Source organism: Mus musculus, chromosome 7 (genome assembly GCF_000001635.26).
Source record: "Mus musculus strain C57BL/6J chromosome 7, GRCm38.p6 C57BL/6J".
Classification (NCBI taxonomy): Eukaryota; Metazoa; Chordata; class Mammalia; order Rodentia; family Muridae; genus Mus; species Mus musculus.
This window is the reverse complement of record NC_000073.6, coordinates 120,038,335-120,054,289: the sequence shown is the minus strand read 5'-3', so window position 1 is coordinate 120,054,289 and position 15,955 is coordinate 120,038,335. Positions and strand designations below refer to the sequence as shown.

The window sequence follows — 15,955 nt, the reverse complement described above, 5'->3', positions numbered from 1 at the left end:
AATGCTCTCTTTGTTTTCTCCCTCCCCAAGTGCCCTGAAACTCGAGTGTGAGAATTTGTGTTATCTGAATGGCTATTTTTAGTTCTACTAGAGTCTGTGAGGAGGGGGGGGGCATATGTATGTTTGGGAGTGTGAGGAAAGAGATGTGTGATGGGTGTATATTTGTGTGTGTGTGTGTGTGTGTGTGTGTGTGTGTGTGTGTGTGTGTGTGTGTGTGTGTACGTGTGTGTGTGTTTTCAAATGAAGGCCAGATGTCAACCTGGGGTGTCATTCCTTAGGAGCCAAGTAGGCTAGGCTTTCTGGCCAGTCAGCCTCAGGGATCTTCCAGTCTCTGCTTCCTCAGTGCTTGGACTTTAAGAGTGCCATCATAACTCACTACAAGTTTTTTGGTTTTGTTTTTTAACCTGGATGTTGTGGGTTATTATAATGCAGGTCCTTATGCTTGTATGGCATGTGCTTTTCTATTGAGTCGTCTCACAGCCCCTCAAATGCTATTTTTAAAAACAGTGATGTTCAGAATTTTATTTGCTTTCTACATTTGCTTTAAAGCAATAGATGGAGAGACTTTACACTACCTCAACTTAAGTCTGTTAGACAACTTGGATACCTAGGAAGATGCTCATGGTCCTCAGGGCGTGGCGCCCAGGGCTGCTGCAACTGCATTATGGGGGAATCCACTTAGAAAATTGTGTTCCCAGGCCACATTCTACCTGTTGCTCAAATTATAAAGACAGGCCTGGCTAGTTTGTTTTGTTTTGTTTTTCAATCCTTTGGGCTAGTAGTGCTCTTCAAGGCAGGAGCCAAGCCAAATGCCACTACTGAGCTAGTCTAGGTTCAATGTATTGGAACTTGAAAATACAGGCTGGATTTTTAAAAGTTTATCAAGAAAAAAAAAGAAGAATGTAAGTAGCTGATAATTTTGGCTTGTTTTGTTTTGTTCTATTTTGAGAGAGTCTCAGTTTATACCTGTGAGTGGCCTTGAACTTGATGTATAGATCAGGGTGATCTTGAACTCATAGAGATCTGCCTTCCTCTGCCTTCCAAATGCTAGGATTGAAAGTGTATACCACCACATCCAGACAACTGGCAATTTTAAATATTCATTACTCAAAATGATAATATTTTGAATGGAATACGTTATTGTCAATGATTTTGCCTCTTGCTTTTCTTCTAATATGGCTAACAAACCTTAAAAGTACATATGTAATTCACATTAAATTCCAATGAGCAGTGGGGATGAAGTTGGGAAGTCTTGCTATTGGCAGATAAGAAGCCGCAGGTGGAGCTGATCATCCTTCTATGTATAAAAGAGCAGCCTCCCATGACAAAGCAGTATCTTATGTGGAGGCAGAAAAGGTGTGAGCCCCATCCTGACCTACCAGAAGGGTCATATTCAACAGACCATAACAGGGTAGGCTAACAAAGAAAAAGCAAATGTACTTAACTAAAGCTACATGTTGTGGGAACCTTCTGAAATGACCCAGATTCCCAAAGAAAATTCAGGTTTATGCTTAGATTACATAAAAATGAATGGCTCTATAGAGATATGTTTGGACAAAGGAATCTTGAACTCATGGAAACAGACTAGGAAAGGGAAAGCCTTCATGGCCTGACTTCCCACATTCTCCATACCTTCTTAGTGTGTAGCATTAATTCCTTCATCCTAGATACGGGATAGGAACCTTCTGAAAGAGTGTACTGAACTGCTATTAGATCAGTAAATTTCTTTATGGCCACCTCCCATGCAGGGGAGTAGAGAAAGGTGCCTGGAGGAGGAAGAATTTGAATGTCTATGACTTGTTTGGGGAGAGGAAGCTGGGGAGTGGGAGGAGCTTAGAGAGAGCCTTAATTTCTGAATCTTCTTCTGGTACCTTCCCATCTCCATTCATTTAATGTCCTTGGCATGGCAAAGCACCATGCTTTGGGTTACTGCTTTCTGAGCCTCACTGTCAGTTAGCCTGTGCTAATTTGTTAGAGCTATTATCACAAAGCACCACAGGCTGGGTGGCTTAAGCAACAGAAATGTATTTTCATAATTTTTGACTTATAGTCCAAAACCATGGGCTAGTCTCCTCTGGGGCCTCTCTTTTGGTGGATAGGCAGGATCTTGTTCTTATATCTTCACATGGTCTTCTATTTCTATGTGACTATCATAACCTCTTCTTACCAGAACACCAAGCCAATGCTGGATTTAGGCTCATCCCTAAAGGCCTCATTTTAATACAATTACCTCATTAAACACCCTTCAACTATAGTTACATTTTTGAGTGATTGGGAATTAGACATGAATTTTGGAAAAACATACTCAACTTATAGCAACCCCCAAAGACAATGGTACTCAGAGCAAGAAACATATTGGAAGTAGTTAAAACATTTTGGTGAAATTAAAGCTTTGGAACTCTCTTAAGACTAAGCTGAGATCCTTCCTGGGTGTTTTCCCTGCCACCTTCTGTTGCTAGTGCTGTTGATGTCTTCTCTCCTCAGGCTGGAGCCCATTGGGGCAGCTGCCAGCAAGGAGTATTCTCTGGAGAAAAACTTGGAGAAGATGAAGGCAGACTGGGTCAATATGTGCTTCAGTTTCGTGAAGTACAGGGACACGGTGAGTCCCTCCAGAGGGAACTCCCTACAAGCAGTCCCGTGTGTTATGCCGTAGATTCAGACATGATTCACTCGGCATTGCAACAGATGTCGTGAAAGAATAACCCTCCACATCTGGATTGCCTCTGCCTGCCTATCCTGTACCCATCATCCTTGCTCTCACGCCCCACTGAAATCAAAAGGTCCTTTGACCTAGTGCAAAGAAATAGAGCAAGTCTCCTAAAACAACCTGTCTCAAGAGGAACACGGGAGTGTGTAACTACACACATATATACAAACACATACACCCCACCTCAGGTCCTTCAGAAGCATATCTGAAGGTGACAACAGCATACTCTACTTACTAGATGCTAAATACAAGAATTCCTTTGGGTTCCCTTTAAACTGATTCATGGACACTAGAATGGAGCCTGACGTTCTCCAGCTCTAGCAAGTGCCCAGACACACCAGTTTGAACTATTAAGGGTGTGGATTTCCTTATTTTTACAGTGTTTATTGGTAGATAGCATATGAATTTGTAACCCCAAAGTCTAGTTTGCTCTTGTGACAAAGTGTAGGGTAGATATGGGGACTGGTGCTCAGTAAATTTTGGAGGGTGCAAGTAGATAGTCACTGCAGCACATTGCCCCTTAACCCAGTGTCTCAAATGATAGCTGTGCAGCAAAGTCATTTGGGAGAATTTAAAAAAATAATCAATTGATTTTTCCCCTGCTCTTCTACCCTCTGAGTGCCTGAGCATCTGCACTCGCCCTTCTGGTCTTCCTTTCCATAGTACTGGAGACTGAGGTCAGGACCTTATTCATGTTAGGAAAGCTCTCTAACACTTAGCCACATTTATAGTACTCCATTTTTCAAATATTCAGAGTAGAACCCAAACCCTGGAAATCTGAGCACTTCCTTTTCCTCTGAGCCATACACCATCCTCCTGTGACTTGACTTCTTTCTCCCTTTGATTTTGATGGTCTTGGTTTCACCCTTGGATAAGAACCATCCATGAGACAATCTGAGGCAGGAGAACAGGAGGCAAATGAGTTCATTACTGGGTCTCTCCCAACAAGGCCAGGTCTCATGGGTTCCATAAACTTGGAACTGTGAGCTGTGTGTTCTTATTGGATCAGACACTGCTCTAGAGATTGCTGGGATGTGCTGAAGAATTCAGCTACAGGCCTATGGGCAGGCCCACTATCCATCTTCTCTAAGTTTATGACAGAAGTAGCCATCAATAAGGAGCAATAGCAAAATGGCTGTAATGATGCCAGGCTATGAGAATAGATTGTCTGTGTAGACACACTGAGAAAAGACAGAATATATTCCAAGCCATATTTAGTCCATATCTACATTTACATCATCCATATCTGCATCTACATCTGTGTCTGCAGGCTTAAAGGAAGTGAACTCAGAGCAACAATGACCGGGTTTGCTGTGTATCAGCTGTGTAATGACTATTAGCAGTGTATCTGCCACAAACACTCAGGGGGAAAATGCCTTCCACAGGAGCTGGCTCTGGAGACACAGTGCCCTTATGTGCTAGCAAAATGGAACTCACCAAATGTATAAAACAGGCATTTCCATGTCCATCTACTTTTATTATGGGACCTTTACACACAACAAAACAAGCAAACAATGCTTTGCTTATGAAGGAATTACATGTAAATAACTTAATAAGTGTGTCCTGTCTGTTAGCAGACATTTAAAAAGAACCCATGAGTTGAAATAGAAAATATTTTTTTAAATTTATTTTTAAAAAACCCTACAAAAGCCTCTGTGAATCAGCTGTGCAATGCAGGAGTCCAGGCCTTATCCGTTGAATTAGAAGCTGATGCTCCCTGAAAGAACCAGGAAGGCAAGAGCCCAGAGAGGCAGAAACGCGGGGAAGAGGACAAAGGCTCCCCTAGCCCCAACAGACTCTAGTTACAGCTCTGGGTTAAGTTGATTTCTGCTAAGGAGTCAAGACAATAAATTTTGTTCCTTTTGTTTTTATTTTATTTTGTTTATTAAGACAGGATCTTACAAAGTATCCCAGCCTGGTGTCAAACTCACTATGCCTTTAGCATCAGCCTTCAGAGTCCTGGGATAGCAGGCATGCCCCATTGCTCCTGCCCCACTGACAATAAGTATTTTTAATAACCAATGTGAGGCAGGTGTACACTTGTGCTTTCAAGACTGAAGCAGGAACTACTATATTGAGATCCTGTCTTTAAATAAATAAATAAATAAATAAATATTTTCTGGTAAGAAAATCTCACATGAGACATAGATACCTGTCTCCCTGGAGTGAGGGCTCTATACTGTAAGGGTTTCTGGAACCTTCTAGAATCAGCATGGATAATGGGATTGGAGAAGCAAGCAGGTTTTGACTTTGAGGGGCATCTTGATTTGCAGGATACCAGCATCTTGTGTGCAGTTGATGACATTCAATTAATACTCGATGATCATGTGATAAAGACCCAGACTATGTGTGGTTCCGTGTTCATCAAGCCAATAGAAGCAGAGTGCCGGGTAAGAAAATAGCCATTGCATCCTTTAGGTCTCAGTTCCTAAAGAGGAGTGGGTCTAATTCAATTAAAACATAAACTTCCCTTTCCATGAATGGATGGATGCAAGACTGAGGGCAATAATGATGTAATCAGGCTCATGACCTGCCACGCCTCTGCAGCAGTCTTCTGAAAGAGTAGACGAGGCTTGAACGTGCCAAACTGAAAGAGACTTTCCAAGTATTTTAGAGTATATAGATCTAGTGGTTTAGAATATGGGCCACATGGTAGTAGGAGTTTAGCCTCCATTGTTTTGTAGAAGCAGAATAGGTCAGAGTAGGGAGTAATGTCTTAGGGGTAGAGCACAAAAGAAAATGAGAAACTGGCATAGGCCTCTTGGGTCCAGACCTCTGGGTTTGTATTCTTGTTCTGCCTGTACTGTCAGTTGTGTGAACATAGGAGGCTATTTGAACTATTGTGTTTACAGTAAACATGGGGTTTGTTAATAACTTCATTTTATTGTGTGATATGTGTGGAGAGAGAGAGAAAGAGAGAGGGAGAAGAGAAGAGAAGAGAAGAGAAGAGAAGAGAAGAGAAGAGAAGAGAGAGGAGGGGAGGGGAGGGGAGGGGAGGGAAGGGAAGGGGAGAGGGGAGGGGAGGGCAAGGGAGGGGAGGGCAAGGGAGGGGAGAGGGGAGGGAAGGGGAGGGGAGGGGGAGGAAAAGGGGAGAGAAGAGGGGGGAGAAGGAGAGAGAGGGGAAGAGAAGAAGAGAGAGGGGGGAGGAGGAGAGGGGGAGAAGAGAGGGGGGAGAGGAGAGGGGGGGAGAAGAGAGAGGGGGGAAAGGAGAGAGAGGGGGGAGAGGAGAGAGAGGGGGGAGAGGAGAGAGAAGGGGAGAGGAGAGAGAAGGGGAGAGAGAAGAGGAGAGAGAAGAAGAGAGGGGAAGGAGGGGGGAGAGAGAGAGGAAAGAGAGAGATGTGGAACCTACAGGACAGTTTTGGGCACCAACAGTCTTACTGTTGCTTTTGGTTTTGAGACAAGAGCTCTCATTGGTCCGGAGCGTGCCAAATAGGTTAGCCCGATTGGCCAGTGAACCACAGATATCTGCCTGTCTCCATCTCTTCAGCACTGGGATTCCAAGCATATGCCACCACACCCAGTTTTCTGTTTTAGTTTTAGTTTTGTTTTTAAACCTGGGTTCTGTCATAGATGTACAAACTTTATTAATATTTCTATCTCTCCAACCCACATAGATTTGTTAGTATCTCATAAGGTGGTTCACCTGGCCATCATGTATCAAAAAAAATAAGCTCTATTGTTGTTATCTGTCTAACTAAAATGTGAGCCTACAAGGTAGAAGACTTTTTGTTTCATTATATCCATGTTTCCTGTACACTGCAGTGTTTGTTAACCGAGTGAATGATTGAATGCATGCATCCACCCACCTGCAAGCTCTTTCACTGGGGAGTGCTGAAGACTGGCAGGTTACTGACTCAGATGTGGGATGCTAAATTCACAGAAATGGGAAGAAAAGCTAGTGCGGGTACAAGAAAATTTGGATGCCTGGTTAAAATGCCAAGTAACTTGGTTGTACCTGGAACCGATCTTCAGCTCCGAAGATATCATAGCCCAGATGCCAGAAGAGGGCAAGAAATTTACCACTGTGGATACTTACTGGAAATCACTCATGGCCCAGGCGGTGAGTTCTATCTCTTGTGTCTCACCAACGGGCTGTTACCATGCACTAGCAGATACATTGTATCTACATCCCTTGAAACCAAGTTAACTGGATTTTTTATTTGATATTTTATATCATTGTTTTAATTTATTAAAGCTTCAAATATGGAAATATGGGATATGGAAAGGAGAACAGTTTTGAAATTTTACCTCCCTGGAGAAAGCTCTTAGCAGCTTACATTGTTTGCTCATTAGAAGACTTTGTTACAGTGCAATGCAGTAACATTTTTATAGGTTGGGAATCCTTTTAGATTTCAAATAGTGATCTATATTGATGCTTGGTTATTTTAATGGGTTTTTGGTACCGATGATGACTCAGATGTGATCTTAGAAGTCAGAAAATACCCGAGAAGAACATGATTTTCACTTTCTTACAACTCACTGTTATGAGGAGCATGGGCTCAAATAAACACAAGGTGTGGTATATGTTAACAGTGTGTAGACTATAAGGAGCAATGTGGTTGCCTGGGAGTGCCAAGGAGACCTCCAGAGCAGGTGATGTTAGAACCAAGTCTTGAAGGATACTTTTCACCATGTGTAAGGTGTCTCTCCCCTTTATCTTTTCCCTTTAATTGCATAGTACATGATCAGAGAATTTATCTCAAAGGAGTGTATCTGCTTGGCTTACCTGTGGTCTGGATTATAGGGGCAAGGTATGGGGAAGGGGTTATATGGCCCAGCCAGTGGAGCAGACTTCATGTTAGTTTACTTTCTTTGGTTGCATGTTATAGAAACCCATTAAGTTTAGGCTGAGCAAGACTATTGGATAGACTGCGAGGACAGAAGAGCCTCCAGCCCCCCCCCACCCTAAAGGACCAATAGAGAGCCAAGAATACCCTCCAGCACCCACAAGCACTCTTTTTCACACTTGCCTGCTCTCCTCTTTCCATGCCCACTTGGGGCTTTCCCTGTAGAGTGGTCTGCTCTGCCACAGAATAGCTTGGCAAGAAGTAATCCTTACATTGCCCCAAAGCTCCTTGATCAAGGGTTCCTCACAGGCCAAAAACAGAATATCATGCTCTGTATTTTAGACCCCCAAAATGTTCAGATGAAATTTATTCAGTCAGTTGATGTTGCCCAACCTCTACCCAGCCAACCATGAGAGAAGGAATGGAAGCATGCTCAGTGAGCAGTCACCCCTGTGGGACTAGAACATTGAGCAGTGGATGATAGTGTCAGCAGTGTCACCAGTTGGTAGGTTGGTCATGAAATCATTACCATGACCAATCTCAAAACTTTGAGTATACATAATGATTTTCATGTCTGTGTGTGTGTGTGTGTGTGTGTGTGTGTGTGTGTGTGTGTGTGTGTGTGTGTGTGTGTGTGTCTGTGTGTGTGTGTCTGTCTGTGTGTCTCTGTGTGTGTGTGTCTCTGTGTGTGTCTCTGTGTGTGTGTCTGTGTGTGTGTGTGTGTCTGTGTGTGTGTGTCTGTCTGTCTGTGTGTGTGTTTGTGTGTCTCTCTGTGTGTGTGTCTGTGTGTGTATCTGTGTGTGTCACTGTGTGTGTGTGTCTGTGTGTGTGTGTCTGTGTGTGTGTGTCTCTGTGTGTGTGTGTCTGTGTGTGTATCTGTGTGTGTGTGTGTCTGTATGTGTGTCTGTGTGTGTGTGTCTGTGTGTATGTCTGTGTGTGTGTGTCTCTGTGTGTGTGTGTGTCTCTGTGTGTGTGTGTGTGTGTGTGTCTGTGTGTCTGTGTGTCTGTGTGCATAATCTAGGTAAACGATACAAGGGTAATGGTGGCAGCTGACCAGCCAAGAATGACTGAGAAGCTTCAGGAAGCCAATGTTCTATTGGAAGACATCCAGCGGGGGCTGAACGACTACCTGGAGAAGAAGAGGCTCTTTTTCCCCAGGTATCTAAGATTGCTCTTTCATTTAAATGACCCTCTGAGCTCATATGTAGGTGGAGTTACATTTTTCATGTTAGATCTGGATTCTAACCCATTCTTGCTTCCCTGTTCCCTAGAGATAGCATCTAGGAACTAACATGCCTCAGTAGCCATCACCTAGAGTGAAGCTAAATGGACTCTGCATGGGTTACATCTTCATTTAGCCAATTTCTATCAATTAATGAGGCACAGGAATCATAATTAAGAGCTGGTATCTAGAGAAAAAGAGATCTCCCTTGGGATCCAAGCTTTTCTACTTACTCATTTAAAGACCTTCAGCAACTTTGGGTTCTCCAGTCTGAAGCTGAGATAGAATAATACTAATAGCTCCTAGTTCTTAGGTTTTCTGTGCAGATCAGTGGGCTCCATGTAAAATAGAAATGTTTGAGAAACATCAGCTAATTTTTTGAACATTAACATTTATAGATCCTGCTACAGTAATTTTATAAATATTTGGCTGTATTTTCCCTCAAATGTTAATGATCTACATAATTGTCAATGTGGGTTTAGAGGGCTACTGCTGAGTGATCACTCCTAAACATCTGTCTATGTCAAGTTCAACTCAATTTGGATGTAGGGTTTCATGCCTAAAATCTCATACTTGGGAGATGGAGGCAGGACAGCCAAGAGTTCAACAGCATTCTCAGCTACAAAGGTGAAAGCCAACTAAGGCTATATGAGACTTTTTCTCAAAAGACAACATCATAAAATGATAGTGTAGCTTTATATGGAGCCAAAGTTAGTTTTCTACTTTCCACAAAAAAACAATGAATAGGATTTAATAGTTATGGTGGTGATGGTTTTGTTTGTTTTGTGGGAGAAATTCCTTTGGTATCTGTTCAACACAGTGTTCTCTGATAGATTTTTTTTCTCAATGACCCAAATATTCTGTATCTGTTCTGTCTTATAAGGTGCCATTAGCCACACATAGCCATTGAACGTTATTTTTATTTTTGTTTTATGTGCATGGGTGTTTTGTCTGCATGTATATATGTCTATGTACCACTTACATACCTGGTGCCCAAGGAGGCCAGAAGAGGGTGTCGGATCCTGGTACAATTGTGAGCTTCCATATGGATGCTGGAAATTGACTGGTACTTTGGGAGAACAGCCAGTGCCATTAACTGCTGAGCCATCTCTCTAGACTACCACATTTTAAAGAGTCTCAGAAAGCAAAGTATTCATTTATTTAATACTATTTTTAACATAAATAACCACTTGTGGCAATGGCTTCTGCATTGGACAACCTGAACAAGGGAACTGTAACTTGGAAGTACAATACTGAGACAAGATTAAACTCTGGAAGTCAGAGGTTTGGGCTTTCATCAATATTTTTTTAAGATTTTATTGTATTTATATGTGTATATCTGTCATATTTAGGAGCATGCACATGAGTGCACATTTCCACACTGGCCAGAAGAGGGCACTAGATCCTTTAGAGGTGGAGTTACAGGGAGTTGCGAGCAGGCAAGTCCTCTATAAGAGTACATGCTTAACCACTGAGCCGCCTCTTCAGCCCCCTGGCCTTTAATTCTAGCATTTTGCTGCCATTCCTAGTAAGAACACTGATAGTCAACACTAATACAGCGTTTGCACCTTGTGCCAGGACAGCACGATGAGTGCTTTATACACGCAGGTAATCTTTAGAGCCCTGTAACATTGAGCTCATCACTACTTGACTTTATAAGTGAGAAAACAAAGATCTCCCCTAGAGAGAGCTAAAACTGATCGATGACCAAACTGCAGTTCAAACCTAAGAAGTCTGCAGGCGATACTCAATTATGTAATCTCTTTGAGCTACTTTTCTACCTAAGTTAAATACGCATAACCACACAAATATCTCAAGGGCCTTTGCAGTTTTGTAGACTAAAATCAAGCATTCTTATTGAATACTTTGATCCATTGGTGACAGTCACATAAACTAATGTTACCTTAAAAATACAGAATGCTAAATGATTATTACTCTGTCTTTGGGCCTTCCATATAATAGAGGTAACACAAACAAATAGAAATCACGCATTTGAATATTACTTAGGAATGGTAGGAACTAGCATCTTTTTAGGTTCTGATTATTTAGTCAGCCAAAAACTCTCCATACTTTCTTAATACTGCCAATAGTGAATCAGTTTGTTTTGCTACGTAACAAACACTCCAAAACTTAGAAGCATACAACAGCCATCTATTTAGCTCACAATTGCATGGTATATTGGCACATTGGGCTGCACCTAACTGAATGGTTCTACTGTCTGAAGCTTACTCAGTGTAACTACAATCAACTGGCAGTTGATCCTAATCATTTGCTGGGTGGTTGGATTCCTGTTGGTTGGGCCCTGGGAAGGTTAGTTAAGCTTGTTCACATGGTTGCTGGGTTCCTAAGAGCAGAAAGGATGTCAATGACAAGGTTTCCTTGTGCCTACGGCGTGGAACTTGCGCATACCAATGTTCAATAGATTCTGCTAGCCAAAACAAGACACAGAAGCAGCCTAGAGTCAAGAGATGTCAAAATCAGTTGTTCCCCTTAGCTTAGGGTTGGCTCTATGGTCTTGAGCAAACACTGTGGACAATTTGTAATCCATGTATTAAGACCATAATCCCATGGGCCCCTTCTTTACAGAATTTTCAGTCTTGGGTTCACAAAAAAAGAGGTTTACGCCTTGAACATTTCTGAAGGTTTGATTTTGTGTCTTTTGAGCCTGAGCAATCAGGGAAGTGGCTACCATCTCAACTTAAAGACAGAAGAGGCCTCTGCCTGCACATAGGTTCATTACAAACACTCTATTTTTCTCCACAGTACTGGATTACATAAGGGCATTTTCATGCAAGTATATAATCTACTTCACACACGTCTTTATTTCTACTTTTATTTTCTGACATATCTAGAGAAGAAGACCAATTTCTCTCCTCTCATCCAGAGATTCTTAACACTGCTTGTTAGAATCAACTGGGATTTAACACATTACAGATTTCCCCAGACCTTGCCAGATACCAGATACATGCGACTCTCTGGGTGTTGAAACCTTGGCATTGAAGTTCATAGGAGCTCCTCGGGCAATCCTGAAATATATAAGCATTGCTGAGAACCAAGCGATCATTCCAGTCCCCATAGCACTGAGCCCATACAAACCCACTCCCAACCGTTCTCTCCCTCTCTGAGTTAAAATGATCTTCCCCTTTTGTGCATCAGGATGATGGAGGAGAGGAGCTAAGATTAGAAAAACCTTGAGTAATCACATGGTGAGATACACTGACCAGAAGCATCCCCTTGTTGGAAATCCGAGTCCGAGGAAGAGTGCCCTGTGACCATATGCTCTTTGCTTTGAAATAGGTTCTTCTTCCTGTCAAATGATGAGCTCCTGGAGATCTTGTCAGAGACAAAGGACCCACTCCGAGTACAGCCACACTTGAAGAAGTGCTTCGAAGGAATTGCCAAACTGGAGTTTACAGACAATCTGGAAATCAAGGGCATGATCAGCTCAGAAAAAGAAACTGTTCCATTCATACAGACAATCTATCCAGTGAAAGCCAAGGTAATCTCCCTGTATGGTTTCTCCACAGCGGAGCAAACTGGAGGGAGGGGTTCCCTGGGTCAAGCTTTTGGGCTCTAGTTTGGGTTGTGGAACATTTGAGTTTTGTAACTTAATAACTAAGTCATTTTGAAAAGTTACTCCATCTTTCTGGGCCTCGGTTACCCATTTCTAAGATGAGGATTATACTGGAGGCCATGGGACAACTAAAACTTGTGGGGAGGGCAGGCACAAAGTTGATTCAGTAGCAGAAATCATATTGCAGGTGACCTGGTGATATTTTCAAAACCCAGGTAAACAATGACTCCGTCAAACAACAGAATCAATGAGAAATAGCCCATCACCTTACCTAGCTTTTCATATGTGCATGCTTTAAGGGTGGGGCAAGGTGGTAGTGTTCTCATTTATATAGCCCAAGCTAGCCTCGAATTTGATATTCTCTTGCTTCAGCTTCCTGGATGCTGAGGTTACGGAGGATGTCATGACTCTAAGCCATAAACCCTTCCCATGGAACAGAGTAGCACCTAAGAAGGTGTACTGCTCTTGCAGATGACCCAAGTTCAGTCCCTAGAACCCCTGTTGATCAACTTAAAACTGCCCCTCTCTCTCTATTTCCAAGGATGTCATGCCTCTGGTTTCCACAAGCTCCTGCACTTACATGTACATACTTATGCACAGACACACATGCAAACATGTAAGTTTTAAAATATATCAGTTAAAAGGAGAAGTTTATTTTATTAATTGGAATAGGGATTTCATTTGCCTCCTAAGAAGCTGTTGGCTTGAGGAGATGCCATGAAGGAAATGGGAGTTAAATGCTTCTAGAGGAGACACATACTTCCTAGACAGCTGTAAGTAAGCATAAAGCAATCAGCGAAAAAACACTGGCTTGAAGACCAAGCAAATCCCTTTATCCTGTGCCAGCCTTTTCCAGAGAGAGATTTGGGCTCCTCTTACAGTCCCTGCCTAGCTTTGATTGACAGTTGCTGCCTCTCACTGTTTGTACTTCCCCACAGGGCATGGTGGAGAAGTGGCTGCAGCAGGTGGAGCAGGTGATGTTGGCCAGCATGCGGCAAGTTATTGAAAATGGGATTGAAGCTTATGTCCAGGTAAAAAAAGGAATTAACAGACTGTGCCAAGGCATTGGGGCTAGAAAAGAAGCTTTGGGGAAATACATTGGATGAGTCCACTCAACTGGACCTTTTGCCTACTGCTGAAACCGACCTCTCTGAGCCTCTGGGTCCTTTTATCTGGAAATCTTGGAGCAGTGAACAGTTTTCTGATGAAGTTGGATGGTAGACACAGGTGATAGAAGAGAAAAGTTAGCTGGAGACTTTTTGATTATTGGAGTGAGTGGGGGTGCGTTTACTTCTTGTCCCATGGAGCAGATGGCTCAAGGTCAATCTAGCACCCCTTTCAGGTACAGATTCACTTGTATCTCCAGTGACTGGAACTCTAAGAGCCCAAAGACTTTACGGGAACAAGCATGGTACAAAGCCGAAGAGAAAAATAACCTGTGTGACAAATCTTTAGCAGAGAGCCCCCAGCCAGGTTCATCTTGGCAGTGTCTGAGTTTTCTCCCCTCTTTAAGTGTGTGTCTTATTTCCAGGCCCTACCCAATTGTAAGGCCCTTTCTGTCAAACAGACATGTTCAACTAATGCCTTACCCAAAGGTTCTCAGACCAACCCTGTTGTCCCCCATGGTAGGTTTCAAATTATACATAAATTCCATTTTCTATGTCAAATTCTGAATTATAGAGCAAGAGCTACCAGTGTGGAGTTAACAATCAGGAGTCTGTAATTTTTCTATAAAACCAAGTGAACTCTTCCACCGCAGGCCACACTCTTGCTTTAGTAACTAATGCTACCCTTGCAGTACAAAGGCAGCGTAGACAATATATAAATGAGAAGCATCGTTGTGTTCTCATTCTGTTCTGATAAGGCTATTTACATCTTAAGCAGACTTGATCCACAAGATCTCATGGAGCCCAAGCTGGCTTCAAACTCACTATGCAGCCAAGGACATTCTTGAACTTCTGATCCTCCTACTTTCAACTCCCAAGTGCTGGGATTACAGGCTTGCTCCACCATGTCTAGTATTTGTGATAATGGGACTGCACCCCAATCTTTAGTTTTAGAAACAAAAGTTAGGGGAAGAGGACTTGGCTAAGAAAACCGTGACACAACAACACAATATTATAGTCATTTAAAAGGAAGGTGTGAGTACTGTCTGTATATGACCATATATAAAATATTTAATTATATATATATATATATATATATATATATATATATATACACACACACACACACACACACACAATCAGTCTTGAAAATATGATATCAAGCAGAGTTGGAATTGTTTTGTTTTGTTTGTTCCACAAATTTGAAGGGCAAAGACATAAATCAGTAATCCCAAGCATGGCAGTTTGGTGGCACACACCTTTATCCCAGTATTCTGGAAATAAAGGCCAGTTTGGTCTACAGAGTAACTTTGAGGATAACAGAAGATGATTCTGGTTTTACCGTCTGGATGAGGCGTGTGTGTGGTGAGAAGGGTGCTACTTGTAGAAAGTCAGTTTAAACCACACATAAAGAACTGATTCTATGGTAATCCCCATTGCCCTTTCCCAGGTCCCTCGTAATGCCTGGGTCTTGGAGTGGCCAGGCCAGGTAGTTATCTGTGTCTCCTCCATCTTTTGGACCAGAGAAGTGTCTGAAGCCCTAGTTGAAGACACCCTTACAGTAAGTGAACACACCTTAAAGCTAGCAGAGGGGAACCAACATGAACTAGGATAGAGTAACCATTTGGGTCATTTAGAATAGGGACCACAGATACCAGAGTTCACATGGAGAAAGTGAAGTGGGGAATCTGGATCTCCTGGGAGCCTACAGTGCTAACCTCATGGTTTTTCCTATATAGACATTCTGAACTACAAGATGCTAAGTCTTTCTAGCTTTTGATTCCAGGGGCTACCTAACAAACTTTCCAACAGTTCTTCTCCCAGGGCTAGAAGGTCACTGTTTGCCTCTTTTTATGCTCCTTCTTCCTTCTCAGTGACCCTCAATCCCAAACAAATCCATCCCCAGATCTCCCTCCTGCTTTCTCTGTGAGACCTGGTGCAATTCCATGACTGCATATCCTCAGATGCAAACATGCATTTCTAGTTGATGCCAGTGCTTTAGAGTTTGCTTGCTGGTTATGTGACCATGAGCATTTACCAACCCAAGTGTCAGTCATCTTCTCTGTAAAATGCAAGGGATTATCATATTGCAAACAGATGCTAGTGAATCCATCAGTGCTTAGATGTTAGTCTGGGACCTCATAAGGAAGCTATAACATGCTTGTTCTGTTGATTTATAGCTCCAAGACTTAATGCAATTCCTAGCATGCGTAGGTGCTCAGTAAATATATGCTCAATGAATGAAAAGCAACTCCACTTGTAACCATAGATCATTTCCCATGATTACCTCACCAGACCCCTGATATTTGCCTATGGAATCCTGACTGTGGACCAAAATATATCTTAATTTACTATTATTTGCATAGATAATCAAAATTAAAGGATTGGTACCTAGCAAAAGTTAAAATTTATGGAAATCAATGTGACTGGTGCCTAATACATGGGTTGCAAGCCTCATTCCTAACATAATTCCAAACTTCAGAAATAGAAAATGTCTGACTTTTGTAACTGCATGTCTATGTTCCAGTTTGTTTCTTTGACTTGTAGATTGGAAACAGA

At 42.3% G+C, this 15,955-nt stretch overlaps 1 protein-coding gene across 1 annotated transcript in view; it reads left to right on the top strand.

The window, feature by feature from the left end:
* Dnah3 (dynein, axonemal, heavy chain 3) overlaps positions 1-15,955 on the top strand; it is a 173,966-nt gene that overhangs the window by 41,008 nt on the left and 117,003 nt on the right. Inside the window, exons 20-26 of the mRNA NM_001370806.1 lie at positions 2,485-2,599; positions 4,981-5,097; positions 6,588-6,767; positions 8,516-8,652; positions 12,014-12,215; positions 13,229-13,321; positions 14,847-14,957. Coding sequence (NP_001357735.1) covers positions 2,485-2,599; positions 4,981-5,097; positions 6,588-6,767; positions 8,516-8,652; positions 12,014-12,215; positions 13,229-13,321; positions 14,847-14,957 — 955 coding nt within the window. The remainder of the gene's footprint in view (positions 1-2,484; positions 2,600-4,980; positions 5,098-6,587; positions 6,768-8,515; positions 8,653-12,013; positions 12,216-13,228; positions 13,322-14,846; positions 14,958-15,955) is intronic.